Genomic DNA, 13,729 nt, shown 5'->3' on the forward strand with positions numbered 1-13,729 from the left:
TAAATTTTCTTTGACTATTTCAAATAATCTAAAAAATTCTGAGTTTTTCCTTGCAAATGTTCAACTTTTGAAACTCAAAAATTTCCAAGCTTTTTTCTAGAAAATTTCCAAGATTTGTTTTTTGGCAGTAATTTACTCCTCCTTTTTTCCGTCTATAATCGCCCTAATACGACGCCTTTCTATTCTTTTTTCTTCTGTAACATATAATTCAGACTAAATTTTGTTTATTCTAAAATATACAATTTTTGATAACTTTTTGAGAAAAAACACTAAAGTCTTCCTTCAGTCATCTGATCAAATAACTTTGCATATAGGTGGTTGAAAATGGGCTAAAAATTGGTACAAATGTCATTATTGGCAAGTTAAATATTAACCCTGACGTAGCAGCTTAAACAGGTTTGGTATTGAGAAACTCTGGGTAAAAAGTGGAACCCATACGAGTCCTAAATATGTTTTGCAATTTGAACTACTTTCCATTATGCCTATTGAAGACCCAGGGTATCTTGTATAGATACTGTTGCATAAGTTACCCAACAGGTGTTGCCAAAATAAGTTGCATACAATCAACCCACATGGATTCTGAGCAAATTCCACTTAGATCCCACATAAACATGTTGGCTAGTTATTTTTCTTGCTTCAGGAGGAGTTCCTAAAATAAAATTATGCCAATTTACATTCTGACTTTACTCCATAAACATGGCTAAACGAACTGGATTTCTGGATTGAAATGCAGCTCAGTTATTGAGTTGAACATTCTGCAGCAGAATTGCCGTTCTGGAGAACTTTTGGGGCATTTGGACTTGATACCAGATACAAAAAAACAAAACAAGAAGAATCCATGTTTGGATTTTCAGCATTCCTCCTTTGCGACAGACTCTGTGTTTCTAACTTTTTACTCTGTGTACTTCTTTGTAGGTTTTGTGGACCATTTTTACCTGTTTTGTGTAACTGTTAACCGATGACTGTTATTTGCAGCTTTTTCTTTTTAAGTCTCTGAATGAGGTTTCTCTGGCTTTTGTAAAAACTGAACAACATGTCACATCCCGTTTATTTGATAAGAAAAAAAAAGGTCTGACAGGAACAAAAAAACCCTGTTTTTGTAGAGAAATAAAAGCATGAGGACTGTTGATGGTGTGTTCTGGTTAAATATGTTCAAGTGGTTCTGTTCTTGTTTTAAATCTGAATGAGCTGAAGGGGTTTTCATATAAGTGACTTTACACAGACCGAATCTGTCCTTGACGTAAAAACTCAGAGTTACACAATCAAGCAGATCCTCGTTAAGCCCGATCCTGTTGGCAGTGAAACACTCCAGCAGACTTTGTAAGGTGCTTTGAATCATCCGCTGCCTCATCATGGCCGATCCTGGCCGCATGTGACTCGGTCTGAGAATTGATGGATCGCTGATACAGTTTGTCTCCAGCTGCTGTAACTCAGCCTCGTCTCTTCACTTCTTCATGATTGAGGAAATATCCAGAAACATGCTCTGAAAGAGGCAGACACATTGGATGTTACACCACACCAGCAGACTAATCAGATCACTTTCTGGTAAACATGTTAAGGGGATTAATTAATGCATGGAGTAGATCGTCTGTCTGGCAGCAGGATAATGATTTTTCCAATATAGAGTTGCATATACAACACAGGGAGACGAGCAGGGGTCACTTAAAGTGCTTATTCAACAACTGGACCTTTTCAAAAAGGTTTGTTTACAACCCTCTGTCTCATTGTCTGTCAACAAGGAAACCAAGATTTCCCTTATTTCATCTTCTCCTAGAAGATCCTAATAGTACTTGATTCTTGCAAAGAAATCAACAGAGAAAGCTTGTTTCATCCACTAAGTCCGTCAAAAAACGCACATCTGGTAGCCTAATGTCACTTTTATTTAGTTGATTTCACAGTAAAAATGGTGCTGCGCAGTCGGCTGCACAAACAGACAAGAATACAAACCGAACTTGGCATTTTATTGTGTAACCTTTAATGAGGAAAGATGGCGGCGATGAATATCAGCCGTCAATGATAATGACTGGCAGCCTTCGGTGTAACCGTGGATTTGCAGCCAACACTTTTAACAAGGTAAGAAGATTAACGTTCATATACTTCTTAAGTATGATTAGATAGATTATCAAATATTGCATTATGGCGAAGATGCGCGTCTAACCATCAGTAACCATGGAAACAAGGCCCCATGGTCACGTAGTCTAGCATGTATGGAAAAAACTGGTTAGCATCTCGTATACTGTACGTTTTTAAGGCTGCTCTGGTTTAAGGGGAGACGCTGGTTATGACATACTGACATAAATCATGTGGTGTGAATTCAAGGACAGTCTTACGCATTACGCTGAACTGTCAGGCTGAGAGCTACAGACTTTCCTAGTTGTTGAAGGTTATCTGTGTGAATGAAATGCTCTTACAAAACCTTTACTGCGTAGAAGAAAAGAACAGTTCTCCCGATATAAACTTTCAAAAGCCATCCTCAAAGTCATACCGATAGTCTGTTTTGAGATTGTTAGTTGTTGATTTCTCTTGGCAACTTAGAGCAAGTTTCAGAGGCATGTTCGTCCCTTAGTCTTTTCCATGCTGTGCTTTATTTAATGATGATATTCTTTTTGCTCTCTCAAAAAGCAAGATGGTCTCTTCCCTCTGGTTTAGTCTTTATTGACTTACAAAAGAAGATCATTTCTGTACCTTTACTCGCTCTCATCAGAGTTAGTCACTGATTGAACCATAGTATACCTGTATGAATGATTTAAGAAGTTCTTAAATGTCAACAGAACAGCTGACAAAGTAAAAACACTTTTTCCTCTACAGTGAAGAGTATTCATGGAGGTTAAGAACCACAAACGCCTTCAAATAGCTAAAATATGATTATAGCTGCCTGTTTTAATAGTAAAAAATTAAATATGCCTTGATTTACTTTAATACACACCATGGAAACCATCTTAGCACTACAGCAGAAGCTAATATTTGCCGTCTTCCTTAATGACTCTCTTGGCGGTACAGTCAGTTAGTGCAAAGGAAGATGCAACATGCTCTTAGATTGGCTTCTTTGCTAATGCTAGCTATTAGCCTGTCAAATAGCATTTTGTCTTTGTATTTCAACTTCGCAAACTGCATTTTCAGAGCATATTTTGATGTGTTTCTAAAAAATAAAACAGCCAATAGGCAAGGGTCCACTGTATTAATTTCACAGATTCTCTGAACCTTTTGCATCTCTGCTTACCATTGACATGCGTCGGCCTCCGGCTGGCGGCATCATTGGCATGTCTCCCTGGAGAGATCCCAGTTCATCGGACTCCTCCGAGCTGTGCAAGGATTGGCTGGTGGAGGCGCTCATGGAGGACAGGCTTTCGGATGGAGGCCTGATCATGAAGCTGGTCCTTCTGGGGTTGGGAATCAGGAAGTCGCTGACCGCAGACTGTCGTCTTTCTTCCTCATTGATGGTTCTGATGGCTGCAGGCCTTATGGTGCTCCCAGACAGCACATGACTGGGCTGAGGATGCTGCTCCTCCTGGATTTCTGCTTGGCTGGTTGTGTCCTCCTCCACTGTTGACATGGCAGAGTTCCAGGCTGGATGGTGGTCCAGGGTCACTGTGTGGACCTCTGGACCTTCAGTGGTTTGTGGAGTTGCACAGATCTCAACAGACCTGGGTGTCATCCTTGCTGGAGGGCAGCTATAGCCGGTTTGACCCAGATGAACCAAGCTGTTGTGTCTTGGCGGATCGTGGATTGTGTAATGAAGAGGCTTCATGTCAGCCTCCTGAATCACCTTGAAGGTCTGAGTCAGAGGCCCATTGTGAGGGGAAACATGGCTCATGACACAGAGCTGTTGTAAGGATGCCTTCTTTTTGGACCTGTAGATCAGACTGTCGTCCTCAGTGTACCTCTCTCCATACAAAGTCTGTTTGATTTTACGGATGCCTAAGTGGAGAATCTCCAAAATGTTCAAGAAGAGTGAAACTCCAGCAATGATGGTCATAAAAAACATGAAGATGGTCTTTTCTGTGGGCCTGGAGATGTAGCAGTCCACACTGTTGGGGCATGGTAGCCTCTCACACCTATACAGAGGCTCCAGATGGATTCCATACAGGATATACTGGCCCAGGATGAAGCAAACCTCCACCAGAGAGCGAGTAAGGATATGGATGATGTAGGTTCTCAGCAGAGAGCCTCTAAGAGGAGCCTTCTTCACCTTCTTCTGCTCCTCCAGCTTCCTCAGCTCCTTCTCTATGCGTTTGTGATCCTCAAGTTCTGCCTCGTCCATCTCCCCCTTCAGTTGGATCCGCCGCCGGTGGCGTTCCTTCTCCAGCGCCCTGATGCAGTACAGAGCATGGCCCATGTAGACCAGAGAGGGCGCAGACACAAAGATGACCTGCAGCACCCAGTAGCGAATGAGGGAAATGGGGAAGGCCCGGTCGTAGCAGACCGCCTTGCAGCCTGGTTGGTCCGTGTTGCAGACGAACTCCGACTGCTCGTCATCCCAGACGTCCTCAGCTGCAGCTCCCAGGATCAGCATGCGGAAGATGAAGAGGATGGTGAGCCAGATCTTCCCTACGATGGTGGAATGAATGTGGACCTCTTCTAGGATGCTGCCCAGCAGGTTCCAGTCACCCATGGTCAGATTTTCACCACTTTAATGCCACATAGTCAAACTGAGGACACAAACGCAGCTTGTTAGATTCAAATAGAGGTCCAGGCTCATTTTAGTTAAACAGATTAAAGCTGTAGTATGTAACTTTTATTAAAAATATCTTTTGCATACTTCTCCCAGTGATCCCAGTGTTAACCAGAAACAACTAATCAGATCCAGAGGTGGATCTTAGTGCTGTCAATCACCTCTCCCTCCTCTACCCTTGGTCTGTGCTTTGCTGCCTTTTGTGAATACTATTAGTTAGCATAGCCACTGAGTTAATGGCGAATAAATGGTTGGTAAGTTGTTTTTCAACCATTAGCACAATGAGCAGCAAATAGGAGGATGATTGACAGCGCTAAGACCCGCCTCCTGGCTCTGATTGGTTGTTTTTGGCCTTGAGTCTTGCATTTCAGGGAAGAGGTGGAAAAGCTCGATTTATCTGTCTCGTACTACAGTGTCACAATGTGGTGTCAGTTTTAATAATTATAGAAAATACATATTTTTGTAAAAGTTACATATTGCAGTTTTAAATCAATAATTCCCTGTTATTGAAAAAAGAGTTCCAGTTTCACTGATTATATCACATATAACATCTAATAAATTACCAGAACTAAAGAATTGTTGACTTAAAAGAAGCTCCAACATCTTGTCAAAAGGTTACTTGTGATTTAATTTTGAATTATTTCAAATATATTTGAAAAAAAAGTTTTTGTAAGATTGTGTGTTTTTGCAGTTTAGCTGGTTCAGAAAGAAATCACAGTTCATATATCTTTGAATAAACCTTATGTTCTTCAAAATATGAGTTAGAACAGACATAACCGTACATGACAGAAAGTTTTCCTTGACAAAATGCTAAAAATGGAACCAGTAGTCCATGTCCTAAACACTAGATGGGTTTCAAAATAGGTATTTTGTAGCTGCCGTCAAGGCAACTCTTGTTTATCAACTCTAATTCTGATGTTTGATCTCAGAAGGCTAAAGCAGATTAAAAATTAAAGTGAAGTAATTAAAGCTTCTGGGTTGGGAACCCTTTGCGAACATACAGACAATGCAACAAAATTAATAAAGAAACATCAACTTTTAGAATGTTTTTTCCTAATTTTTATTCACTATTTAATAATTATGACATTTGTTAACATAAATGCAATCTCACGCCTTCTGATTTTAGTTGGGTTCAGAGCATTTTTTGCAGCTGTGTCCTCATCTTCCCCCAGGACCAGCACCCACTTTGAAAAACATTGCATTAAAGGATGACATGCAATAAAACACACATTTTCTTTTTTCATGATTACATATTTAGAAATCCTGCAGAGTTTCGTCACTCTTCAGAGCCTTTGTAGTTTTATTTCCAAGTCAAAAGAACTGCAAGAAAATTTGTATTTTTCATTTTTCACATACATTTAAGGCTAACATTATTTATGCAGATTTAGATTTAGCGTTATCTTGTTTCTTCTGACGGCAAATAAAATTAACATTTTGGAGGGACCTTGCAAAAGTCCTGCCTTTAGTCTGTGGAATAACTTGTGAAAATACCTGTGGACATTTGCAAAAAGCAGGTCAGCAATTATAAGAAGGCTTTTAATGCCACAATATCAGTAAAGCATTTCCATTGATTATTGAAAAAAATAATAATTTTCAACACATAAAAATGTATTTTTCTATATCTTTTTAAAATATATTGTTTACAAAATACTTTTATGTTGTCTTAGGGATGCACCGATATAAAAAGTTGGACCAATATGTTGCTTTTGTGGTGGATACCTGATATTTAGCAATATTAAATATATTTTCATACCTTTCTGACAGCATTAAAAATACCACACCAATTACTTTTGCTTCTCTGCTGCAGTGAAACATCACATAATTCTTTGCTGCATCATTATTACTGTAACATGAGCAAACAAATACTATGTGATCGGCTAATATTGATAAAAATGTGAATATATTGGGATTCCTACATTGTTTCCAATCAGAAACAAACTATTTGACTGAATTAACTTAAATAAGTCTTAACAGTATTTGTCTGAACTGGATAAAAGCAAAGTTTACCAACATGATCAGAGGTAAACACTGAGGTGTTGTTGGTATATTTAATCTGCTGAAGGGGGAAAACAACCTTCTTTTTAATAGATTTTGGCAAAAAATTTGATGAAATGACTGCTGATGAATAAATATCCCATAATCTGATGTGTTGATGGCTGGTTTGGCACCACATAGGAAAGCACTGCCATCACAGGATAAAGGCGATCACTGTGAACAGCACTGTATTGATCTGCAGTGACCTTCCCTTTAAGGCCACAGCTGGATACAAACCATGTCAGTCAAACTTCCCCTCTGAGTCCCTGACTGGCTGCTGCAGTGGTCCAGGACTTTCCTTTAGGGTCTCCTCAGTTCACAGCTTCTAAACCAATTATTTTATCAGATCATGTCAGAAATAACGCTTCAAAAATGGTCACATGTGTTGTACTTTTTCACATTTTTGTCATGTTTCAAGCTTATACTTGTATTTTACAGGGATGTTATTTAACAGACAATAATGTTTCATATAATTTTGCTGTATAAGGAAAATAATTCAAAATGTGGATGCATGTTGAGCCTTTCTGAGTCAGGACCTCACAGAAACATTTTTGCTGAAAGTCTTTTCTTGAGAGATCTAAGAATTTTTTCCATTCCTCTTTGTAAAGCAGCTCACATTCAGTGAGAAAAGTGAATAAAATACGTAATTTCTTTTTTTCATATATCCACCGCTCTCAGATATAAATTACAAATACATAGTTAACCATCCATCCATCCATCCATCCATCCATCCATCCATCCATCCATCCATCCATCCATCCATCCATCCATCCATCCATCCATCCATCCATCCATCCATCCATCCATCCATTCATTCATTCATTCATTCATTCATTCATTTATTTTCTGTTCACCCTTTGTCCCTAATGGGGTCGGGAGGGTTGCCGGTGTCTATCTCCAGCTACGTTCCAGGCGGGAGGCGGGGTTCACCCTGGACAGGTCGCCAGTCTGTCGCAGGGCATAGTTAACAGAAAATAAATAATATTGTTTAGATGAATCTCAAAGAAAAGCATGTTTGGCTAGAGACATCAAGACAGTTAAGGCGTAAAAACAGAGGAAGGTGAATTAGGAAGTGTCTATTGTCTATTAACAATTATTTTAGTAATCGATTGTTATAGCGATTATTCTGATGATTAATCGATTAATCGGAAAAAATGGTTTAACCATTTAATACCTTTTTATGCAATATTAGGAATACATTAAAAGATACAAATAAAGAAATAATTCAATTCCTTTTTTTTGAATAAGAAATTAAGCACTTTATTAACTAAAATGCAGTAAAATAGCATTTCTTTGGGGAATTTGGACTAGGACACTTGAGGTGTATTGGCTAAAACCTGTTTACCTGTTTTCAATAAAAAGTTTTTTATATACATCTTAAACATATGGTTCATATATTGTATTTTTGTACCACAAAATACAATTAGACAAAATACGTTGCCTAATTACTGCTCTGAATATTTTATTTGTTTGGGTTTGAATACACAGTTAACGATTAATCGATTACTAAATTAGTTGTTTATTTCAATAATCGTTTCATCATGATTAATCCAATTAATCGTGTCAACCCTAACCCTGACCATAAATTCTGGATTTTAAAATTAGATTAAAGTGCAAGAAAAAAACGGAGTATTATGATCTCTTCTGCTTGTTCCAGTTAACTGCTGCAGAGTTTCATCAATTAAAGGTGAAATATGTGAAAATGGTCTTTTAACAGTCAAGAGGAAATAAAAGCAGGAACGATGATCTCAAGTTCCTGTTTTCTACACCTACTTTCTTGTTTTGGAAATATTTGGAAATAATAAAAATAAAAAATGTGTTTCGGTTGTTTTGGGTGGTAATGATAGAAGAGTTATAGGTTGGGTGAAAACAACAAAAATATTTCTAAGTTTAATTGTCCAACTTGTCCAGTTGAAGAGAGTTCTGTTTCTTAACCAGTTTGTAATCTTTTTAAGGCATTTAATTTTCATCATCATTCTAACACATAAATATGCTTTGATTCCCAACAGGTTTTCATCCAGGATTGTTGTTTATTTAGTCTGTTTAGGTGAACGGTCACGTCTTGTCACATTCTTTCCATTTTTGCTTGGAATATTGTTTTTTTAAACAAACCTGGTTCAAGCTTCTCCAAAACACTCTCTTATAAAACCTCTGAGATCTTCACAGAGCATCTCAGTTACACACAGCTGGAGTCTGTTTACTAATTTGATGACTTCGACATGTTGAACAAAATAAAAACATGCATCCAAAATGTGGAGAAGCTTCAGAAAGCATGAGTATCAGAACTCTGTAGCCCTCAGGGGAGCATCTCAGACCCCAGGTATTATTTAATTTAAACACTTTTTAAGAAAATAACTTTCTAATTGTAACATGGAATGAATGGGACTGGATGAATGACACTTGAAGAAAAATATTTGTAGACATGGCAAAAATATGGCTGTTAAAAAATCACTTTTGCACTTAATATTGATGAAGGCAAAGAAATTGTTTTATAAATTATTTGGTTTGCTTTGCTTTAGTGAGATCTGAAAAATGACTTATCAAATACGAATATAATGAATCACCATTTTTAATCTATTAAACTGTACTTGATTATATCAATCTACAACCTGCAGGTGAAAATTAGCATTTTTTTGCTGTTAATGTCAATGAAATGTGGTATATTGTCTCTATGTAAATAAATAAATGGTATGAAATTCCGTTCTGTATCATACATCTCAAATATTTAAAATACTTCCACAAAATAGGATTTCTAGATAACGTTTCTTATCTAGAAGTAACTCAAATCATCCTTTAGTGTTTTAAAAAGAGTCATGAGTCTAAAAGACCAAATCTTGATTAAAAACATCACATCTGAAGGCTTTTGGTTTGAGATAAAGGTGAGGGGAAGCCGTCAAGGTAAACCTCTGCTGAGGAAAACATTGACAGATCACTTGTTGGAAAGCTTGGGGGGGTCGACCTTCATAGTTGAGCTGTGTGCTGGATGTTATATAATCTGCTGCTGCTCAGTTTCACCAGCAGAAGCTCCGGTTCAGCTCTGAACCTCAGTTTAATTTACTTTTATTGGAAGAGCTGCAGTTTCTGGTTCAGCTTCAACGATCAAAAAAACAAACAAAACCTAAACCTGAAAGTAAATTCAGAAGAAATATTGTTTCTAAATCCCAACGCAATGGAAAAGGCTTTCTCAAAACTCCTCACGTGTGTTTTTCTCTTTATTTAAATGTTGGCAGTTTGTCTCAAGTTTTCTCAAATGGTATAAAAGGAGTTTTCTGCAGTGCTTTGGCCCTCAGGGCCACCGTAGTATGAGCTTTGTTTGGGCAGTGGATGACGTAAGGTCAGTGGTTGAACTAAGATGCTGCAACAGTTGGAAGAAAACATCAAAACCTTTTTTTAAAATAGCAGGAATCAGCGCCTCAGTGTTCACTTTGTCTTCTCTGCTTCCTCTAAACATCTAACATCACAACATGACACAAACATGCAAACAGCAGCTTACATCTCACAGGTCCTCTGTCCCTCTGGGCCTCCATGTGAACGGCATCGTGTTGGTAATTCCTGGGAAAACGCCAATTAGGGATGCTTCTACCCCATGGGGCTGCTCGGTTCTCCCTGGGTTCTAATCCCGAGCGGCCGTGCCGTTCCCTCTGCCGTGCAGCTGTGTGTCGGTGTGTGTTGGGAACGCTCTGCCGTGTTACATGCAGGGTTCACAGGATGTGAGCATTGATCAACTGCTGCCGGGACACTGCCCCCACCCTGCTCCCTGCTCCCATGGCAGGGGTGCCAACTCCGGTCCGGACCGTCGATACGGGCCTCAGAGACACTGAGGTACGTTTTTCACTCACATCCTGGAGATTCACCTCAGCCAGGTGAAGTTCTGAGCTCAGATTTAATCTGAGTGACAGGAAATATGAAAAAACTGAGGATGCACTGCAAAAACACACAATCTTACCAAGTATTTTTGTACTGCAAATATCTTGGAACAATTGAAATAAGACAAACTAACTCACAGTGAACTATTCAGCAAGATAGATACAAAAAGTATTTGTTAAACTGGCAGATTATTTCACTTGTAACAAGACATTTTCAACTCGTTTTCATTTTGGGTCGAATCAAAAATCTAAATGTTCTTAAAGGGCCGGTTGTGCCAGAATGTATTTATTGATATTTTAAACTCTTAAAATATCAATAAACAAATAGCTGTTTCTGCACAATTTTATGATTGTTTTAGGGATTTTGTGGTGCCAATTTAGAAATGTTTGTAAGAAATTTTTATGATATTTTCTCTAATGTATGATGTGAAATGTGATTTTAATTACTCGTCTATCAGTTATGGACTATAACTTGACATCAAGTAAGGTCTACTGAAGCCCAATGTTTCTGGTCCATTTTGGTCAATAAATGTGCAGTAAAATCAGAAAAAAATGTGGAAATTTGTTGATTTTGTGTGAATTTTGCAGATTTGTGAAAAACTGGAGCAACTTATTGATGTAATTTGGAGTCTGTAGGGCCACATAAAAATCTACGGCGGGCCAAATTAGGCCCCCGGGCCTTGCGTTTAACACACGTGCTATAAGCAAAATAATTTGCCAGTAAACTATTATTTATTTTTAATTAAAATTTGATCTGAGAAACAAAAAAGAAAAGAAAGAGCAGTTGTTCAAATCTGAGAAATTAGAGCATTAAATGGCCTCTTCTGAGAAGAAATGTTAAAAAAACCCATAACATTATGTACTGCAAAAACATTAAATCTTACCAAGTATTTCTGTCTAGTTTCTAGTGCAAATATTGTAATAAACTTGAAATGAGATCAAACTAACTAACTTTTCAGCAAGATATAAGAGCTTGCTTAAAGTCGAAAAATCCTTGATACTGATGAAAAAGTATTACTTCCACTGGCAGATTAATAATAAGTGTACAGTTAAATGTCTCATGAAATAATGAGAAAAATGTCAATCATTTTTAAAGAAAAAAAAAGTATAGTGATGTTATACTCTATTTATATATATATATATTTTTTTTAATAAATAGAGGGAAATAACTTTTCTTTTGGGTCTCAGGCTGAAACGTTTGGGGACCCTGATCTAAAGAAAGATGCATTTTCATCAATAATGAAGCCTCATTGAGGCTTTAAATGACACTGCATTAAATGCTCAGACAGGAAGTGATTAATTATTGCATCTCTAGCTGCAGCTGACCACAGAGACGATCAACGTGTTCCTGAAATCCCGTGATGAGCTCAAACTAAACCTTGCGTCCTGCTGTGCGCTGAGCCCTCCATCACTGTACAGCCACATGTTCCAGCTCGGTCTGCATGAAAACGACCAGCTGTGCCTGCAGGGCCTTTAATTAGGTTTCCATCGCGCCCCCATGCGGTCGATGCAGCATTGATTAGATTTTCCCTTCAGAAGCTGCGGTGTGGTCGCTGAGGCCCGACGCCAGATGTCACACCAGGATCATTGGGTTACACAACCAGAGTCCCGCCCACTGGACGGAAGCCCCGCCCACTCATTCTCTGCGCTGTAATCTCAGATCATAAAAAAAAAAAAACTGCATTTGGAATATGCACTCATACTGAGGCGTATTAGGAAAAAGGAGAAAAATTCCGGACGTTTCTGAGTTTGAAAAGTCAAACAGTTGCTAGAAAAAATATCTGAAATTTTTAGATTCATCTCAGAAATTTTCTAGAAAAGACAAAAAAAATTTCTGAGTTTGAAAAGTCAGAATTGGTAGGGAATAAAAAAACTTTTTTTTATTTTAATGAATCTAAGAAATTTTCTAGAAAAGACATGGACATTTCTAACTTTCAAAAAGTCACAAACTAAAAAGGCAGCACCATAGTAGATATAATTATTATGGACTTTGAATTTTATCGCAACATTGCAGTTAAAAATGATGACAAAAAAATATTGCTTATTTTTTTAGGTTACTGCATTTCCCAGCATTCATATCACCACAAACTTAAATACTGTTTTGAAAAAATTCCCATTTGAAATGAGCTTCTTCAGGACGCCACGTACTGTAAGATATATGGTTTACAGCAATAAGATGCTCACAGTAACCGGATTTACTGACTTCAGTGGAGAGAATTGCAAAAAAAAATGTATTTTAGTTTTTATTTTACATAATTGACTGAAATCCACAAAGACAATAATTAATCAAAATTCTTATGAATACAATAGTTGATAAACGACACAATAAATTCCCACCTCTGCCCCACAGAATGATGCTACCGCCATCTTTCATCATTAGGGTGCTGAGTTAGATTTCTGCCTCATGTAACGTTTTGCAAGTAAGCCAAAAAAAATATATTTTTACCTTCTCTGACTAGAGGACAACTTTAAAAAAAAATACACCACGTGTGTTTTCTTTCAGCAAAAATGTTTTCTTATCGCCATAAAAGGTCAAATTTGGGCAAATAGTTTTAGTTTTAAGAGGTTATTGGCCCATCAGTCTGGGCGGGCGGCCATGTTTTGGTGTGTTCTACTTATTTTCAGGAGTTGGATTGAAAATTGCATTCATTGTTTCTCATTCCTCCTCCTGCAGGCCACACGGTGGCGCAGTTTGTACTGTTGTTTTGCAGCAAGAAGGTTCCAGGTCTGAATCACAACCAGTGATCTTTCTGAATGGACTTTGCTTTTTCTCCCAGTGCGTGGGCAGATTTCCTCCAGGTACTCTGGCATCGGCATGGACAATGGAGGGGATGATTTTCCTGCTGCAGTGCTTAATATCTACACCGGGGGGCGCAGGTGAGCAAAGCTCTAATGCAGCTGAATGTCCCTAACTCACCTGCTCAGGTCCGACACTGTTTTTCCCCGCTCCGCAAAAAAACAATGACCGATACTGGTCAGTTTGGATCCGACCCGAAAGGACCAAGATAAAGGAGAAAAAAAACCCATGAAAACGTAGCGACTAGATTTAGATCAGACTAGATTTACAGTTTTTAAATCAAAACGTGATGGCGGTGGTTCAGATTAACCTTTAACTATCGCTTAATAAATCACAGAGGACAAATATTTACCTACTTTA

At 38.1% G+C, this 13,729-nt stretch overlaps 1 protein-coding gene across 1 annotated transcript; it reads right to left on the minus strand.

The window, feature by feature from the left end:
• Positions 1-1,444: 1,444 nt before the first annotated feature.
• On the minus strand, positions 1,445-10,287 carry LOC102232540 (gap junction alpha-10 protein-like). The gene is made up of 3 exons (XM_005801153.3): positions 10,200-10,287; positions 3,221-4,649; positions 1,445-1,483 (listed from the first exon to the last, which is right to left on the minus strand). Exons 2-3 carry the CDS (start codon positions 4,610-4,612, stop codon positions 1,445-1,447), a joined length of 1,431 nt encoding a protein of 476 aa, XP_005801210.2. The 5' UTR covers positions 4,613-4,649; positions 10,200-10,287.
• Positions 10,288-13,729: the final 3,442 nt, after the last annotated feature.

This window comes from Xiphophorus maculatus, chromosome 19 (assembly GCF_002775205.1).
Source record: "Xiphophorus maculatus strain JP 163 A chromosome 19, X_maculatus-5.0-male, whole genome shotgun sequence".
Taxonomy (NCBI): Eukaryota; Metazoa; Chordata; class Actinopteri; order Cyprinodontiformes; family Poeciliidae; genus Xiphophorus; species Xiphophorus maculatus.